Raw genomic sequence first — 20,972 nt, forward strand, 5'->3', positions numbered from 1 at the left:
ACTTCTAGTATGATTTCCACATTATATTAACTCTGATAACAGGAATCAGAATACTTGGTACTTAAAAATAATCTAAAGGACAGAAATAAGCCAGTAAAGAGAAAAACAAAAATTCAAAGAGGCACAATATTGAAAGGGGATTTCAAATTAGCCATAGTTAGAATTTTATAGTTAAAATTCTTTTGGGCATTAAAGCCCAAGATGAGAATTTCAGGAACAAAAGTTCTTGCTACTGGCAGAACTCAAGAAAAACTCTGTCTCCTCCTGATCTATACTTCCCAGTAACTTCTAAAAATTTTAGTCCTTTACTTACAGAAAGCCAATATAAGTTTTGAAACCGTTTCCCCCATCTGAAATAATGTTTCCCAAATTGTGGCCTTGCCAGTATCTTTGCTCACGCTTTCCTTGGTTCAGTATTTCCTTTTTGCTTGAATTATACTATTCAAGTATTATGAGTTCTGAGTTATAAAAGGAGTCAAAGAATGACTCAAAAATAAAATTCAAACCTCATTCATTCACTCAACAAATATTTACTGATTGCACTCAGTAATTCTCCAACCCTGAATGCCTTCCTTTGTCTCATATTTCTTTTCCTGCAAGTACTGGCTCGAGTGTTTTCCCTATAAAGCCCTTCCCAAGTCTCCCAGGCAGAGGTGCGTTCTTCCACTGCCTCCTGAATGTAACTCCAAGGCTGCACTTACCACACTATACTATACTAATTACTTATATAATTACTCACTAGATTATAAACCCTGGCAGGCAGAAGCTATTCATCTAGGTATTCCCAGTGCCTGGCACAGTCCACAGCACATAAAAGACAGCAAACTACCATTTCTGACATGAACAAACTACAAAATTAAGAAAAAAATGAGTTTGAGAGTTGAAAAAAAAAATTAAAGATCATTTAATCTTGTCTCCTTTCTTCCTTTTATAAAAAGTCAAGATCCACAGAGGTTAAAAACAACTTGCCTGTCAGATCTAGGATATGGATTTCGGTTCCCATATAATGACATATAGAAAATGAAGAGACACGTGAGCTTTTCCTACACCTAAATGTGACCCATGGTTAACAAGGGTACAGGTTACTCCTTCCTCTCTTTTACCAGCCTAGTGACCCAGAGGAACTTTTGTGATTTCTGACTAGGCTTTTCCTTTAATCTTATCCTCCTCAGTAATGAGTGAAGGAAGATCAGGATATCAATGGGCTTTAACGGGCTAATCTTGAATTTGAAGAAGATAAAACTGACTTTAAAACACAGACTACAGACGTTCTCATAAGCACTAATCTAAAAAAAGGGGGAAAAAAAGAACATGTATAATTCCTAAGACTAGAACAGATCATTCTCCTTTAAACTATGGGGCTATTTTATCCAGCTTCCACTTCTACAAATGTCTACATACCTCCAGGTCTTCAAAAGACTGTATAAGTACTTGAAAATAAGTAATATTTATAATATAGCAAAATATCTATGAACAGAAGCATTTCAATATATATCCCCTATTATGAATATGTAGAATCTACCATACAGCTGTTTAAACAAGATGGGAAATAAAAAAATATGCAGTAAGATTGTTCTATTTATGTCCAGAAGAATTAGTAAAATAAAGAATGCAGAATGGCATACATCAGCACTAAACCATTCAATATACTAATTTAAAAGGGCAAAACATATACACAGTGAGTTCACATTTTATTCAAATTTGAATTACAAAAATTAGAAATATAAACATATTAGTGATTATCTCATTTTATGTCCAAGGTTGAAAAAATATAAACCATCTCAAGTTAAAAATCCATCAAGAATCACTATTTCAAAGCCTAGACTAAATGACTATAAACTATGTTTAAACTACTGCAGTAGAAGAATAGCTTTAGCTGTTAAACAGAAATACCTGTCACCTTTTGTCAGGATTAAACCTTGAATTATGGGAGATCCTCAAAAACACATTTTGTGCATAAAATGACAAAATGTATCTAAGAGATTACTATACTATCCCAGAAGTGAAGATAAAGAATGTAGGTCAGTAAATTATGCGCTCAGTCACATTCAGCTCTTTGTGGCCCTATGGATTGGAGGCTGCCAGGCTCCTCTGCCCATGGAATTTTCCAGGCAAGAATACTGAAGTGGGGTGCCATTTCCTACTCCAGGGGATCTTTCTGACCCAGGGATTGAACTGGCCTCTCTTGCATCTCTGGCATTGGCAGGCAGATTCTTTAATACTAGTGCCACCTGGGAAGTCCCAGTTCATCTCTCACCTGATTCAAAATATATATGGCTAAATGTGTGTCAATTTTGTTTTGAATAAAAAATGTGGAAAGGACACTGAAACTGTAAGCCAGGAGTTGGCAAACTTTTTCTGTAAAGGCTCAGATAATATTTCATGTTCTAAGGTGATATGGTTGGTGTCTGTCATAACTGTTTAACTCTGATGCTACAGTGGAAAAGCAATCATAGACAATATGGGAACAAACAGGCGTGGCTATATTCCAACAGAATTTTATTTATAAAAACAGATTTGGTTTATAGGCTGCAGTAATACAACAGCTGCTGCATTAGGTCCTATCCCCCTCTATGAACTCGTGTACTGACCAAAGCATTTGATTTCTCTGTGAATGGCACTAATATTCAAAAAGTAAAATAAAGATATCATTTATTACTACTCCTAACAATATAAGTTGAAGGAGAAAGAAAAAGACAAATGTTAAGTTTAAACTTATAAATACATGCCAATTCTAAAAGTTATGTATACGCAATAGCCTTAAGAATTTATATATTGTGAGAAGCAATCAAAAAAATTTAGCATTCTCTTTACCATTTTTTCTCCGGTATGGGACGAGGCACAGCATTGACACGACAAGGAAAGTTGGGCTGACCTGACAGATTTCGGCCAAGTATTGTACCAACAAGATTTAGAGGAAGGATAACAAAAAAACAGATGCAACAAACAGCCACCTGTAAATTAAATTAAGATGCGTGTGATTACTCAGAGAACAATAATATTAACAAAAACAAATAAAAAGGATATAAAAATTTAAATGCAATTTGATTATAAAAGAAAATGTTTACATTCAAAATGGGTTAAAATTGTGCAGAATACATACTAATAGCAATAGGAAAAGAATGTGCTTTAAAATATTAGAATTAAACTAAATAGAAGTTGAACCATATTTCCTATCAACTGTGGCTCCTATTATTTCCTATTCTTTCACACTGCCCCCGCCATAGTCCTTTTTTCTCTCAGTTTCAGCTGTCATGATTTTAACATATCCTTTATCTTTTATCATTATAACCAACTTATTTACTTGCCTGCACTTCACTGAGCTCCTAATAAGCTCAAGGACCTTTACAAGTGTTATTTTCCTACTTCCCAGGTGAAGAAAACGAGACAGTGAGGCTACGTGACTTCCTTTGATCACACAGTTTAGTAGGCAGCCAAACTAAGATTTCAATTCAGATCTGCCTGTCTCATTCTGTCTGCTCGTTTCTATTCTACAGTGCCTTAGGATCTTACAAATAAGAGAACATCACTATTTATGCATATAGTTTATTACTAAAATGAGTATTTCTCTGCCTATTAGTAATCCAAAGTCTAACATTACAGGGGAGACCATACAGAGGTTCTAGAACCAAAGTTAAGGAAGCATTTATTTTTGTAATTTTTTTCTTCCTTTTTATATAAACTTGTATTCTTATGAAGACACACTCAAGCTCCTCCCAGCCAGCACGTAAATTAGGATTAGTTCATTCTGAACTTCTAGAACTGAAACAGAACTGAATCACCTCTAGTATCTCTCAAATATATATTTTGGGGTTCTAATAAATAAAAAGTAAAAGTGAGAAAAAGCTGAATGGAAACTGTGAAGAAATTAACTGAGAGAAATGAAGAGGTGTGGGGTAGAAAATTCACAGTGATGACATGAGAAGGAAAGAATCTATCTGGAAGCAACATTACTGAAAACTCCACATCTTCATTATACCCTGATGTGTGCTTGCATGTATTTAAACAAACCAAAGAATATCAACACTTTCCTTTCAGGTAGTGCTTAGTCGCTCAGTCGTGTCCAATTCTTTGTGACCCCAGGGACTGCAGCCCACCAAACCCCTCTGTCCATGGGGATTCTCCAGGCAAGAACACTGGAGTGGGTTGCCATGTCCTCCTCCAGAGAATCTTCCCAACCCAGGGATCAAACCCAGGTCTCCTGCATTGCAGGCGGACTCTACCATCTGAGCCACCAGGGAAGCCCAGTAAAACTTGTATAAAAGTAGGAGAGTTAAGAGTTCTGACATTCCATTTTAAAGCTCAGACTTAGAAACTCAAATCAGTGGTATCTCCGTTTAGACCTGTTAATAATATGAATTTTTGCTTATATGAATAATAAGAAAAGGTGAAACATAAAAAAAGGCAGATATTTTAAAGATATTTTAAATACTACGATATATTGTGAATTATACATACCCCATATTTGGGGGTTGAATTGTCTCAATTTTTGTTGTTTTTTAAATTATTATTTTGCTACCATTAAATATATAAAATTCATAAATATTAAAACACTGTAATAGAGACCTATGTATTTTCCCTAATTTACCAGAACTCTAATTTCAAACAAGGACTGAAGAGAAGTTGTTGAGAAAACATTCATATGTGGGATGACATGGTCTAGCAAAGTAGTTTCATCTGTTCCACAGAACCCTCAAGTCCTGCTGAAAAAAGTTTTAGTTAGGAATTCCACAAGCACTTGATTTGAATATCCTTTTGAAAATAGCTTTTTTAAAAAATTATTTTTAACTGTAAAAAAAAAATAAGGCGGGAGGAGGGTCAGGAGGGAGGAGACAGATGTACACCTATGGCTGAGTAATAGCTGATGCATGGCAGAAACCAACACAGTGTTGTAAAGCGGTTATCCATCAATTAAAAATAAATTTTAAAAATAAAATAAAAATAAAGAACAACAACAACAAAATGCTGCTGCTGCTGCTGCTAAGTCGCTTCAGTCGTGTCCGACTCTGTGCGACCCCATAGACGGCAGCCCACCAGGCTCTCCCGTCCCTGGGATTCTCCAGGCAAGAACACTGGAGTGGGTTGCCATTTCCTTCTTCAATGAGTGAAAGTGAAAAGTGAAAGTGAAGTCGCTCAGTCGTGTCCGACTCTAGCAACCCCATGGACTGCAGCCTACCGGACTCCTCCACCCATGGGATTTTCCAGGCAAGACTACTGGAGTGGGGTGCCATTGCCTTCTCCAAACAACTAAATAAACAGACTCAAATTCGTTTTATACCAAATATTAATACCTGGATACCACAACCAGGTTAACTCATTTCACGCAAACTTCAGAATAAAGTTTCTTCTGCTATCTCTGTATATATACATATTTGGACTCCTAGTAAATGTATCACTGATTAGGAAGGCCTACACTGGTCTTTTGTTCTTCCTTCCCATACCCCACTCCCAGCCAATTCTGGCCTGCACATATTTGCTCATTAAAAGCTTTATAAGCAAATGCACTACAGTACATGCATGTCATAAGCAATTAAGTGGCAGGTGAAGTGAAGGCATACCTTGCCTGTGTACTCAGTCAAAGCATTAACAACAGTCAATAAAGGAATCTATAACCAGTCTCAAGACATTATCAACTGTTTATATTTGTTTAATTCCCCCTCCCCCTTTTCCTGACTTTAAAACATGGTAAAAATGCGAGCAGTTATGTTGGAAACTATTAGTGACTAAACTGTAAAACCAATTTCCTGCTCCTTTATGTCCAAGTTCTGGATGAGTTTACTTGAAGAAATACTCTGAGACTGCAAGGCGAGCTGCTAAAAAAAAAAAAGAGTCACAGGGAACTAAATCATTTGTGAAGTCAGAATTTTTCTCAGTACTGATACTCAACCAAATAAACTGGTTACTAAAGAAGAATGTTATCTTAACCCTTGATATTAGGTCTGCATTCATCACAATTTTCTTGGCTTCATTAAACTTAAAATGTTAAGTACTGAATTAGCAAAATTTATTTATACTAATAGAATCATGCTTATTATCTGCTTTCTTTCTTGGGCTTCTGCATTAAGCTTTCATTTAACTTGAAATTTAGCAACTAAGAGTTAAAAAATTATTAGCCTAATATACTGGTGAAAACCCTGGAACTCAAACTAATATAGGGCCTTCCCTTAGAGCTTCTAGCCTTTGTTCACGGACCAATGTAAAGTGAAAACAGGGAGTAGGGAAGAAAGGACTCACTCCAGGTTGAGGGCGTCCCCTAGCGACAAGAAGAACAAGTTAGAAACAAAAACTGCGTACTCCTTAATATCCCAAAGATGTACCAACTGGTCAAGTATTCTCAATCTTGTCACAAGACAAGATTGTGAATATTATTTTATCTTTGTCTCAAAACTGGCCTTTTAAGGAAATCTGTGGTGTGAGTGAAATGGAAAGGGTAAAGGCAGCCTAAAATGTGCTATTTTGGAATGCTAAAGGATATAAATTTCACTGTTTGTCTGAGGAGGAAAGACAGTAATTGCTTACAGGTGGGGTGATTCTCAGGCTTCCCAGGTTGTGCCAGTGATTAAAAAACCCTCCTGCCAATGCAGGAGACATAAGAGACTCAGGTTCAATCCCTGGGTTGGGAAGATCCCTTGGAGGAGGGCACAGCAACCCACTCCAGTATTGCCTGGAACATCCCATGGACAGAGGAGCCTAGTGGGCTATAGTTCATGGGGTTGCAGAGTTGGACACAACTGAATCAACTTAGCACAAAGTGATTCTCAGAAAATATATCATCTTCTCAGTCATTATGTTTAGGTATTTCCTTGACATATGCTCAGAGCAGACCTTGACATATGCTCAGAGCAGACAATTTTTATCACTCCTTTTCTACTTATACATTTTATACCTTTATACCTATATAAAAATTAGCTTCAATTTAAGCATGCTGACAATAATCAACCTAATAAACAGGACACTGCCAACTCAAACACAAATACTTATAAGAAGCCTATCTTATAGATATTTTCAACACTTCTCATTCTGATTCCTGGCAACTTCAATACTATGATAGAAGAAAACACTAGATTTGAAGTTAAGAACTTATTCTACTGGGCTGGCCAAGAAGTTTGAGCTTTTCTGTAAGCTGGTATGGAAAAATCTGAATGAATTTTTTGGCCAATCCAATATAAAGCTAGTAATATCCTGATACCAAACCATTAAAAAAAGACATTATAAGAAAACTGCAGATCAACATTTCTCATAAACATAGATGCAAAACAACAAAAAGAACAAATTTTAGCAAATTAAATCAAGCTATATATAAAATGGATAACACATCATAACAAACTGAGGTTTATCAATGGAATTCCAGATTGGTTTAAGATTCAAAAATCAATTAATGCAATCCACCATATTATCAGACTAAAAAAAGAAAAATCATAGATCATCTCAAAAGGTGCAGAAAAATCTGTTGCAAGAGACAACCTCCCTTCACAATAAAACAAACTCAGCAAATTAGGAATAGAGGGAAACTTCATCAATGTGATGAAGGACATGTATGAAAAAACTAGAGGTAACATTTCTTGATGGCATAAGGCTGAATACCTTGCCCTGAAGACTGGGAACAAGATAAAGAGTCTGCTCTCACCTCTTCTGTTCAACACTGTACTGGAGGTTCTAGCCAGTGCAATAAGGCAAGAAAAAGAAAAGAACTAGAGGTTCTAACCAGTGCAGTGAGGCAATAAAAGGTATACAGATTAGAAAGGCAGAAGTAAAACTGTTTATTCTTAGACAACACAACAATATATGCAAAAAATCTCTGGGAATCTACAAAAAAGAAATGAGAACTAATAAGTGAGTTTAACCAAGTTGCAGGATGCAAAGCCAATATGCATAAATCAACTGTTTTTCTATACACTAGCAACAAGCAACCAAAATTTTTAATATAAGAAATACCATTTATGAATAAAATAAAAAAATATGAAATACTCAGGAGTAATTTCAATAAAAGCTGTACAAAACCAGAACATTAAAATCTACAAAACGTTACAAAGAAAAAGACATCTAAATAAGTCAAGAGATATACCATGTTCATTAGTCAAGACTCAATATTGTTAAGATGTGAATTCTTCCCAAGTTTATCCACAGATTTAATGGAATTCTAATCAGGTTTTTCTGTAGAATTTGACAAACCAATTCTAAACTTCACACGGAAATGCAAAGAACCTAAAAACTCCAAAACAACTTTGAAAAAGAATTGATTTCAAGACTTATTGTAAAGCTACAATAATCAACACGGTGTGATATTGGAAAAGCAAACAAACAAACCCAAATCAATCAATGCAACAGCAAAGTAGAAAAGAAAGTCCAGAAATAGATCCACACAGATACATGGTCAATTGATTGTACTCTTTTCATAACCTTTGAGAGATCACAAAATAGCACCCACCCATTAATCTTCGTCTCCATTCTTTCCTCACTGTGTTAATTTCTGATTATACATCATGAATTTCATTTCTGAGACCCTTGAATTCTCATGACATTTTCCCACTTATGGTAAAATATTTGGATCATGAGAGAGCATTTCCCTAAATATTTGTGAAATCTTTTTCCTAAAACCTAGGGCACATTTCTGGTATTTTCCCTCCCAAGGTAAAACAAACCTTAAAATGATAAACATGGCTCATGACCTGTTACTTCTCCATCAACTATTCTACCTACTGAGAGACAAAATCATGAAGTATGATAAGTCACGAATCTATCAGTGCATTCTGAAGTGAATGATATTTAGATTGAAAGGTTATCAGTTTCTAAGCTACTTTGTCTCCATAAATTTAAAACTGAAATTTGGTTCTCTGTCCTTTGAAAACCTCCAATATCATTAGGAATCTAAGATTTACAACCCAGAAAAGACCTGATGCCTAAAACATTTTTTCAGAATACCCTGGCAAACCTTTCCTCATTCCCAAGAAACCCTCATAGAACCAAAAACTCTGGGTATGACACTTAAACCATTTTTTAACAAATTCCAAAGGAAAAAGGTTTTACTTTACCAGATTCAATTTAATTTGAAGTACACTCTCTCCAACTCTCTGTAGTATCTCGGCCAGAACAAGCCAACTTCAGGAACCATCTTCTGAACCATCTTCGACCCCAAATTTCATTTAAATGCTCTCTTATAGAGTTTTGTAATATTCTCTAGGAATCATGCCTTAAGACGAGACGCTAGACATTAGCTTAGATTACCGCTACCACCCTCTATTTATGTTTCTTTTACCTTTAATAAGCTGCTAAGATTGACAAGTACTCAACAAGTTTAATCTGGCATGGATTTAATGGCTTTTACATACAGGTACATACGACCAGAGAATTTGAGGTCCAGAGACAAACTTCTCCCACTTTCAATGTTATCTTGGGCTAGTCCTGGGGACAAAAGAAGTATTCTGACAAAACTCCAGACTCCAGCTGGACAAATCCCCATTGTTCTGGTGCCTCTGCAGGGCAACACAGAAGCTGAAGTCATTCTTACTAAGAATGAATTAAGCCCTCAATTGTGGACTCTCTGAGAAAACAGAACTAGAGTGAAGATTACCAGAGAAAGGGCTCAACAGCCGCGAGATCAAAGGAAGGGGACAGGATAAGCCTGGGGAAGAGTATACAGGAGTATTTGAAGACTCTGATTTTAAACGAGGGTAATAAAGTCGGGGATCCAGTTTATCAGACATTTGGGACTTGGGAACTTTACAGCTAACAGATCCACCCTCAGATGCTGAGAACTAGAATCAGGTAAACACTAGAGATTGGGTTTAAAGTAGGACAGATAAACTGGCATAGGATGAAGCCCTGGGCATTGAAATTTTTAAACTCCCAAGTGATTCTATGTGTATCCAAGGTTGGGGACCATGGAGTTTATGAGAATAATATAACCATTTCCTTCATATTGTCAACAAGTCAAATAACTTAAAATACAAATTTAAGTAGTTAAAACACTTAATGGACAACCAGGTCAAATAATCTCAATTCTTACATTTCATGTTCTAAACAAATTCTGATACTCTTAAAAGGAATAAAAAATTTTAGACCAAACATCTGATTACAACCTGAAAGGAGTATTCCTTCATTACAAAGACCAGGACATTAAGACCAGGACATTGTAGGAGGATGCTAAGCACCAACAGTCAGTCTTTTATACAATAAAGATCAATTTTATAGATCATCTCTTGCTCAGCATAGAGTCTGATACTATATTTGAATAATCAGTAATTATTAAAGTATCTAAAGGTAAATTACATTGAATGTTAACATTTAAAACCCCATCTACAGAGTGGCAAAATTTATAATTTTTGTGAAACAAAGCAACTTTGAAATAACATTTTCACCATAACAAATTAAAAACTTTATGATAAAAATTATAATGGAATCTGAATTTTAGTTTTTAAAGCACTACGATAGTAATTCATTTGGCAGATCACCTCTAAGTAACTTGACTCTGTCTATATAATTTCTGATGGCCTAGAACTACTATAAAGCAAATTATTTTCCAGTTCTCAATGTTACTAATTCTTTTACCCTTTCCTAATCATTATCAGTATCCATGGCTTGCAAAAACAAAATACAAACCAAAAAAAGCTTCCAATTTTGAAGCAATCTGCAAAATATTCCTAAGTAAAAATTATTAAAGATTTAATAAAAACATATATGCAAGGTATCTCTGCACAACTTTGACTGTAAAACAACCCATCATCTGGACTTTTCTCAGACCATTCAATAACTCCCATATGATAGAAAGAAACCCAAAACAAGGTTAAAATTCAGACAGAGATATGGGTTCCAGTTGCAGTTCTGCCATTAAATCTATATGACGTTAAACGTTATATGACCTCTCTGAAAAACAGTAACCACCTTGCAACTTGCATGTGTTTGTGTATGTGTGTGTGCATATCTGCACAAGTGTACACCAAGACTAAAGTCTACTCTAGGCCTAAAATTCTGTTTCTAGTAAAATGATAACAACTGGAAGAATCAAGAGACTGTGAGTTACCTCTATAAAGCACCAGTATTCCTGTGCTTTAGTTTTAATATATTTTAAAAATTTACAACATTTCAAACTCTGTGATAACATGTAAGATATAAAATAGGATTTTAATATTTATAGCATGTAAGTTATCAATATTAATATAAATGCTTTTGTGAGGTTCTAAAAATAGTACAGTTACCAAAAAAAAAAAGTTAGAGACCGTCTTCACCACTGCACTCAACGATCACCTTAGAGCACCCTGTTTCCTGTGCGTCATCATCCTTCCTCTGCAAAATACTCACCGGTTTCCCTCATTTCTAATAAACAGTGTTCTCTTTTGTCTTACTTTAAGTTGACCTTTCACTTCATTGGTTGACAAAATCAAGAAAAAATTTTCTTTACCTCACTTTCCAGGACTGAGTAGGGACTGACTGCAAATAGTAAAAGGCAGCTGTTATACTTAAAGTACCTCCTAGTGTAGAGGTACCCTGGAGAGACAGTAGACCTCATATTACAATGCTTATCAGTCAGTCAGTCAGTTCAGTTGTGTCCGACTCTGCGACCCCATGGACTGCACGCCAGGCCTCCCTGTCCATCACCAATATACTCTCAGTTTAAAAGTAAGATTCGAGCAACTCACCATTGTTCCAAAAGGAATGGCTCTTGAAGCATGGTAATAAATGGCTATGAAATTGATGAAGAAGGCAGTGCCACACACCATAGCGGGGATAAGGAATGCACCAATGAACATCTGCTTTATCCATCTCCTTCCTGAAAGAAAAGGGAAACTGTAACAATCAGAGAAGCTAGGTAGACAGACATACGTCAGTGTTTGAAAGGTGGCTATTTCTCTTATTAAGTTCCAACTCTTTTCTAGCACTCTCTTTTCCTACACTTTCAATGTAGGACATGGACATGATCAGATCTCCTCAAGACACTGTCAACCAGAAAAGAACTCTTAGGTTACTCTCGGTAAGATCTGATACTCCTAGGCTTAAGTCTGAACTCTGCCAACTTTCAAGAACAAGTGTAGTGAAGTTAAGTTTGGTTGGGTGTTCTTCACTTGCAATCAGACTAAAAGCGCGTTTATGTTCAATTTCCTGTTTTGAGTAACCTGTTCCTGCTGTGGAGACTATTCTAGAGACCATAAACTGTACAGCTCTTAGCCTAACTAGTTTTCAGATCAAATTCAATGCAGGCATTACCTCAGGCATCCTTACTTCCTCAGGATGGTAGACCTGCGTGCTAAGACTCATTTCCCATATCCAGAGGGAGAACAGAGAAACTGAACAGCTAACTAAACAGTCAGGAATCTGCAATGATACTCCTTCAGGCAATCCAAAGAATGATCTGTTTACAGTACAGAGCACATTAAGTCTGACAGGACCAATTTTTTTTAAAGCCATGGTAAATCAGGATATCCTGGGGGAATTTTGAATGATCCTATGCTCTGAGCTCCTCTAGCCTATATGTCTAGCCTACTAAAAGAAGGGCAGGACCCTCTAATGCTGACACTGCTTAGGAAGGGCTGGGAAAATCACATTAGGAAGTCTCTATCCTGAGGAATATAATTTTAACATCTTTCAACAAACTTTCATTCATAAACTGAAATATGCAAATCTACTACTTATATCACTTTTCTGACCCCAACCAATTATAGGAAAAACAAAGGAACTTAAAGACCTTAAATGCCATCACAGAAAGAAACACCACAAGGCAGAAACCTCACATCATACATGAACACCCATCATTTTCAGGTCACAACAGTAAAGAAGCAAGGGGGTATTTCCGATGAAGCTCCCTTAGCAAAAGATTGTGACAGAAAATCTTTCTACAGGATCCTTTGATAAGTATTTAAGGGTCAACAGAAATAAATAGCTTTCCTTCCTATTATCCTTCCACTGCCCAGACATATATCCATAAACCATGAAACATGCCTTTATGGTCAGCTGTAAAGCTATAGAGTCTATGGGGAAGCCTCCCATGGAGCACTGCTAAGGAACTAGACACCTCAAAGCAAAATAACTTAAATACACTCTCTCCTACAGCTTCCTTAGGCCTAACTTCACAGTGGACAATGGAGATAATCTACTAATTATTCATAATTTTAGGAAATAAAATGTAAGGATTCCATAAAAAGTAGATGAGAACATGTAACAGGTTTGGTGGAGATTATGTGAAACTGGATAACAAATGACTTTATAACAGCTATACTGCCCATTTTAAACTCCATATACCTCACAGTGAAATATTAGCATCTGTAATTAAAAACACAAACAGTAACTCAGAAATTACCTCCTTGTCTAGCATACAGACTTCCTCCAAAATAACCATTCACTGGAGATGTAGCAGCATAGACAAATATGGCTGTACTGAGCATTGACCCCCTCCTAAAAAGGCAAAACAACATATATGATAAACTAAAACCAATGATTTAAAGAAAATATCATACAGTCTATCACATTAGGATCAGTTTAATACCAAAGACAAATTTAGCAGTAACAGAAAAAATGTATTCCTGGACTTCAGTGGACCTCAAAAGGTTGCCCAATGAATGAATTTCTAGCTAAAATTGCATGTAAATGGTAACAGACTGATCCTACTTTTTTTAAATTTGAAGTTAAATTTCATAATATTCCTAACAAACATTTCACATTTCTTTGGCAAACATACTAGAAGCTGGCACCAAAACTGTTTCACAACCTTGTGAACCAATCGCATCACATGGCAAAGAATATTCATCTGTTAAGAAAATTAATTAGAATATTTCTCTTTATAGTTTAACTGCTTAAGAGTCTTGCCTGCTGACAGAAATAAAATGGAAGTACTGTAACCTATATTACTACTATTACTTTAAATGGTATAGTACTGAGACTTCTGTTTAGTTTCCCTTATACTGTTAAAATTGTTTTTAAAAATCCATAGGTCTACAAATCAACATTAACTCAGATCAATAATTTCTAACCTCTTCTTCCAGTAATGCTATCTAGGCAATACAGATCAACTCTCCTATTGAACAAAACTGGACAAAAATATGTTAAATGCCTAATTGCAAAGAGAAATATTAAAATGATAAAATGACAGCATCATCTGCCATAATATAGACATGTACTTAACTAAAAATAAAGACCATTTCTGAAACTCACCACAACTAGGAAGGTAAAAATCTGTAGACAGAACATATAGCCTTGTTAATTTGAGTTAAAGAATAATCTTTTAAACACAACTTACAAGAATATCACACTAATGTGTGCTCTGGAAGGATATACAACTTTCAAAAATTAACCATCTTCTGGATAATAATTATTACATTCCATTGTCCGTCTATGTAGACTTACAAAGGCATCACACGGTCTTGAAACATGTACCACTTTTCTGCTCAAACACTTAAGCTCAATTTCTTAATGTGTATGTTAAAACACTATATAATATTCAATTACATAAATATACAGCTAAAGAGAAACGTGGCAGCAATATGTTTGTTTCCCATGTTTAAAAGATTGTGAGTCCCTCAAAGTTAATCAGTTTGAAAAGCCAAATTTGTTTTTTCAAGAATATAATTAAACACTGCAAGTACTTTTTTTTCCAGGCTATCATTAAAAAATCGATCATTTTGCTTATTACCGGGTGTGTGGATACTGACCCAGACACTGACAGAGTTCAGGCTGCTGTCATGTGACTAAGAGTCCAAAATGCCTAGAGTTAAATTTGCAGTCCCCAGAGAGATTTCCACTAAGTGGAAGTGTGAGAATAAGTTACAGTTTTAAAAATCAGATATACCCTTGCATCTCTTTTTCATAAACATCTTATGGGCATTTTCCACCCAAAATAGACCACTTTCATCTACAATGAAGAAATCTACTGAAGTAGAGAACCATCCTTGCTCATCTCTCTAAGACTGGGGGTGGGGACAGAGAGGGTGATATCTAAGTAGCTACTTTACCTACACTTGCCATCCCACCACTGCAGAGCATTTTACCAGACTTACTCATACCTTCTTAAACACCATGCTTTCTCCAGGGTTAATATCACACTAATTGGCACATCCACATTGATGCTGATATTCTATCTAAGTATTTTCTTCTTCCCTGATTGCCATGATCATCATTGAACAAAGTAATTTTCTCAGGTTATACATTTATCTGCTTTTTAGCCTCTAGAATCCTTGAGATATCTACTGCTGGAGTGAGTCTTACGAATTTTACATGCAAGTTTTTTCATTTTCTCATCACTATGCATTTTTATTATCTCTATCTTCATATCTAGAGCACTGAAAGTTAAGAGACAAGTTCTGGAGTCAGAGTGAAAGCGGTGAGTGTCAGTTGCTCAGTCGTGTCTGACTATTAGTAACCCCATGGACTGTAGTCCGCCAGGCTCCTCTGTCCATAGGATTTTCCAGACAGGAATACTGGAGTGGGTTGCCATTTCCTTCTTCAGGGGATCTTCCTGACCAAGGGATTGAACCCCGGTCTCCCACATTGCAGGCACACTTTTTACCATCTAAGCTATCAGGGAAGAGTGTCAAGGTTCAGATCTCATCTTACTAACACACCTTACTAACAGCTGTGTTATCTTACTCAAATTACTCAACCTCCCTGAGCTTCACCTTTCTCATCTGTGGGCTGAAGATAATAGTCCCTTCACAGGGCTGATGTGAGGATTAAATGAGCTAATGAGCATAAAGCTACTAACATGGAACCTCAGTAAGGTTAGTCACTTTGATCTCATAATAATATTCATAGGTGTAGTACTTATCATGTAAGTCATTAAGTATGTTCACTTCAAATGGTAGAAAAACCACTGATAACAATGACAGGCTTAAATAACAAAATGCATGCTGCTGCTGCTAAGTCACTTCAGTCGTGTCCGACTCTGTGCAACCCCATAGACGGCAGCCCACCAGGTCCCCCCGTCCCTGGGATTCTCCAGGCAAGAATACTGGAGTGGGTTGCCATTTTCTTCTCCAATGCACGAAAGTGAAAAGTGACAGTGAAGTCGCTCAGTCGTGTCCGACTCTTAGCAACCTCATGGACTGCACCCTACTAGCCTGCTAATAAGCATCTATTAGGTGCGGTTTCTTATTTCTAAAAGCTGAAGGTCTATAAGCAGAACAGCTTCAGCATTAAAAAATGAACTGCCAACACTGAAACATTAACATCTGAGAAAGAACAAAGCAAAAATTTGGATTCTAGGAGAGGCTGCATATGTGTGTGCTAAGTCACTTCAGTCATGTCTGACTCTGTGCAACCCTATGGACTGCAGCCTGCGGGCTCCTCTGTCCATGGGATTCTCTAGGCAAGAGTACTGGAGTGGGTTGTCACTTCCTCCTCCAGGAGATCTTCCCAACCCAGGGATCAAACCTGTGTCTCATGTCTACCTACACTGGCAGGCAGGTTCTTTACCACTAGCACCATCTGGGAAACCCCTAGCAGAGGTTCAGTTCAGTTCAGTTCAGTCGCTCAGTCATGTCCGACTCTTTGTGACCCCATGAATTGCAGCACGCCAGGCCTCCCTGTCTATCACCAACTCCCGGAGTTCACCCAGACTCACGTCCATCGAGTCAGTGATGCCATCCAACCATCTCATCCTATGTCGTCCTCTTCTCCTCCCATCCCCAATCCCTCCCAGCATCAGAGTCTTTTCCAATGAGTCAACTCTTCGCATGAGGTGGCCAAAGTACTGGACTTTCAGCTTCAGCATCATTCCTTCCAAAGAAATCCCAGGGCTGATCTCCTTCAGAATGGACTGGTTGGATCTCCTTGCAGTCCAGGGGACTCTCAAGAGTCTTCTCCAACACCACAGTTCAAAAGCATCAATTCTTTGGCACTCAGCCTTCTTCACAGTCCAACTTTCACATCCATACATGCCCACTCCTAAATTCTAACACTGTGACTATATAGTCAGCGTCAATTCCATAGTGATGAATTTAATCCAGTATTTAATGTGAAGGATGATGTAGTCTCATGTAGGAAGGGGCTTCACAGGTGGCACTAGTGATAAAGAATCTGCCTACCAGTGCAGCTTTTCTTGAATTTGAGATTTAATTTACTTGAAATATATTATATCCTAAAATTAGAACTACCTACAAAACACTGAAGTTTAGGTTTTGGCCATTTTAAGGTTTATGTGGTAACTAAAGTACAAAGGTTATATTAAAGAAATATAACAAACTACAGAGAAATACCTTTGTCAATTAATACATCATTCATTTCAGTTCAATAAGTACTGACTGAGAAACTTGAATACGCGAAGTTCTTCAGGTACTCAGGGAATGTAAAGATAAGACCCAGTCTCTACTCTCAAAGAACTTACTGTCCAGTGCAAGAAACAATAATTTATAGTTAAACATTTAATATGTAACGAAAGAGGTGTGCTTTCAGCGACAATTTGTCACTTGTCCACCAAATGCCAGGCATTTATAAGCAAGCACCATCAGGAACTGAAATAGGGCTATGAAATGTAACAGGAGACAAGCGTCGTTCTGACTGAGGACTTCACAGGGCGGCATCTACACCCCAGGCTCAGAGTGTTTTTGCTTTGCTGAGGTCATGGCTCTCTGAGCACAAGGTTAGAGGACTACTCAATAAAGACTTAAGATCTCCATGAATGTACTACTTTTTCTTAGGATCCAAAGGCCTCACATTAAAGATTTCTTGCAACTGGTTTTGCCTTCAAAGAAACAGTGTACCAGAAACCATGTAAAGACAGAATAAAGGAAAAACCATGCAATTATTTTTCTAACCTCGTGTGCCTTTTCCACCACTCTTTTTAGTGTTATTTATAATGCTTTCTTCTATTCTGTAGAGCTTCATGTTTTGGAGGCAAATATGAAGTACTAACTCCGTAAATGGGTAATCCTTGTGTGCTTCTTAGGAAGACCTAATTGGACCTTCAGCTTTCATAAAAGTGTCTACTCACTTTGTCAAAGAACTCTTGATTTGTAATTCTTCTCATACCTCTAATGAAAACCAATCTTTATAACCAAACAAAGTGTTCAGTAAGGTTAGTAATTTTAGAAGATAACAGGAAAGTATACTTATTACAGCTGCAGAATACTGTTCATTATTTGTTTACAATAATGGCACTTATGCTTTTTAAATTCTAAGATAATTAGAATCAGCAGATATTTAATATGATTGACTTAAAGGTTCAATTATTAAAACTATTCAAGAACAATGAAAAATTAATAAAGTTATAAACATATGAACTTACTCTGTATACAAATCTTCTATCATTGCAACAATAATAACAATGAGAGATACAGCAAATATCTGACATCCAGAACCAATGAGAGAGGAAAATATCAGTGGGTGACTTGATGGTCTAAATACATCTCCGTGCACCTGCTTCCATCCATACTCATCTCCAAGGTCTCTATCCTATATATATATAAGTGTTGAGAGAAAAGAACATAACCCAGAATGAAATTAGAATACATAAAATAGCTTAAAAAATTACAACTACAGTTGTAGGTTCCCTCCCTACAAACTTAGAGCTATTAAAAGTTTCAAAATATCAAGAAAAGACGTTTCAAATTTAAAATAATTTCTGCCTTTATAACTCATTATGTTATAAAGTGTGATATTACTGAAACTCAGAAAGGTGGCTCCTGGTTGTACTCAGAAAATCTCAAAGAATGGAAAAAGAAAAGGTCTAGGAGCAAAAAGAAATGGTACCACAGGGAGAAAAGCCCAGCAGCTCTCTGAACATTAGCCACAGATGCTGTTCTTGACATTACATCATGACTATGGCTCACGTATGACCAGGGCCCAGGTGGAGAGCAAAAGAGAAGATTAAAACCAGTACTAGATGCCCTAGCAATGCAGAAATGCCCCTTATAGCCTGGAGCCTAAGAAAATACACGGGGAATATATCGAACAGTTAAATGTTATTTAACTGTCTATCAGTCAGTTCAGTCGCTCAGTCGTGTCTGACTCTTTGCAACCCCATGAACCGCAGCACGCCAGGCCTCCCTGTCCATCACCAACTCCCACAGTTTGCTCAAACTCATCTCCATTGAGTCAGTGATGCCATTCAACCATCTCATCCTGTCATCCCCTTCTCCTTCTGCCTTCAATCTTTCCCAGCATCAGGGTCTTTTCCAATGAGTCAGTTTTTCACATCAGGTGGCCAAATTACTGAAGTTTCAGCTTCAGCATCAGTCCTTCCAGTGAATATTCAGGACTCATTTCCTTTAGGATGGACTGGTTGGATCTCCTTGCAGTCCAAGGGACTCTCAAGAGTCTTCTCCAACACCACAGTTAAAAGCATCAATTCTTTGGCACTCAGCTTTCTTTATTGTTCAACTCACATATCCATACATGACTACTGGAAAAACCATAGCTTTGACTAGACGGACCTTTGTTGGCAGAGTAATGTCTCTGCTTTTTAATATGCTGTCTATAGTGCTTTTTTAAACAAAACATTCAATTATGCCTTTTCAACCTGAGTAAGCGAGTATCTAAAACAGAGTTTCTTAAGAAATATCAATCAGTCCCTCAAGATAATCTCTGGGTTTCTTTTGGTGGTGGTAGGGGAGGGGGAGTGGTCTGGGTCAGCTATATTTGAGAGGCAGCAAATATTTCATGTTTTCATACTGTTCATGGGGTTCTGAAGGCAAGAATACTACAGTGGTTTGCCATCCCCTTCTTCAGTGGACCATGTTTTGTCAGCAATTGAACTGAACTGAAACAGTTCATCTATCCTCTGATATTTCACAAGACACATATGCATAGTGAAGTTTAATTTAACTGTTTTCCAAGCTCATTTAATGATGGAGCATATCTACCCAGAATATTCATTAACAACTGAATCACTTTGCTGTACATTTGATACTAATACAACATTGTAAACTGCACTTCATTTTTAAAAAAGGGAAAAAAAAAAGATTAGCCATTAACATTCCCTGATGGTCAGGACTCTGTGCTTTCACTGTCAAGGGCATGGTTTCAAACCCTTGTCAAGGAACCAAGATCCCACAAGTTGTGCAGTGTGGGCAAAAAAATTAACAAACAAACAAACAAACAAACAAAACACACTTCTGCTTATTTATAACACTGTTCTATAATTTTGTAAAAATAATTTCAAAAGCAAACCTCTGAACCATGTGAACTACATGTAAATTAATCCTTCCACCCACTCTTAATTTTATGCAATATTTAGCAGCATTAGAAAGATACCAATACAAGTCGACACCCTCCTAGCTGCAATTCTGAAATCAAAAGCTCTGAAAAGTGAGTCTGTTTCACAAGCTTGACATATCTGGTGGCAAATCTCAAGACTGAACTAACAAGAGATTACTTACACTGTTTATTTTATTCGTCCCACTTAGGATGAACATTCATATGTTTTGCTAAAAACACATTAATGTATTTGATTATAGGACATTTAATCAGGGCACTTAAAAACATTAAAATATTTGATTGGAGTTTATATCTTTATAAAGCCGGAAAACTCTGAATTCTTAAGATCAGCTGATAGCAGGATTATAAACCTACTTCCAACATTCAAAAACACTTGAGTTAAATTGTTTTGTAAATACAATGTATTAATAAAATGTTTGCTTACCATGTCATCCATTTCTTCTTCTTTACTATACCGGGCATAATCTTTTCTTAAAGTTCTCATTAAAATCATGGAAACTAAGCCTACCAAGAAGATAACCATCATGAAGGAGTTGAAAATTGAAAACCAGTGAATCTAGAAAAACAGAAAATAAAGTATTACTTACATGAAATACCAGTTACAAAATTCATAGGTTTCATGATGACAATAGAATGTTTATGCAAAAGAAAAAAAAAAACCAAACACAAAAATCTTCTAAAACTTTTACATGAAAATCCATAATTAAAATACACTAGAGAAGAGTAATCAAAGGGATTGGCTTTCTTTCCAGTAAGCTTCAGATGCATTAAAAGTATGATACTATATATATAGATTATCACAATCAAATTGTACAAATAAAGTATAATTTGGC

General features: G+C 36.5%; 1 protein-coding gene across 1 annotated transcript in view; it reads right to left on the reverse strand.

The window, feature by feature from the left end:
• TM9SF3 (transmembrane 9 superfamily member 3) overlaps positions 1-20,972 on the reverse strand; it is a 58,349-nt gene that overhangs the window by 8,415 nt on the left and 28,962 nt on the right. The window contains exons 6-10 of the mRNA XM_055560673.1: positions 20,564-20,695; positions 18,209-18,375; positions 13,292-13,386; positions 11,637-11,767; positions 2,815-2,954 (exon numbers count right to left, since the gene is read on the reverse strand). Coding sequence (XP_055416648.1) covers positions 2,815-2,954; positions 11,637-11,767; positions 13,292-13,386; positions 18,209-18,375; positions 20,564-20,695 — 665 coding nt within the window. The remainder of the gene's footprint in view (positions 1-2,814; positions 2,955-11,636; positions 11,768-13,291; positions 13,387-18,208; positions 18,376-20,563; positions 20,696-20,972) is intronic.

This window comes from Bubalus kerabau, chromosome 22 (assembly GCF_029407905.1).
Source record: "Bubalus kerabau isolate K-KA32 ecotype Philippines breed swamp buffalo chromosome 22, PCC_UOA_SB_1v2, whole genome shotgun sequence".
NCBI classification, from domain to species: domain Eukaryota; kingdom Metazoa; phylum Chordata; class Mammalia; order Artiodactyla; family Bovidae; genus Bubalus; species Bubalus kerabau.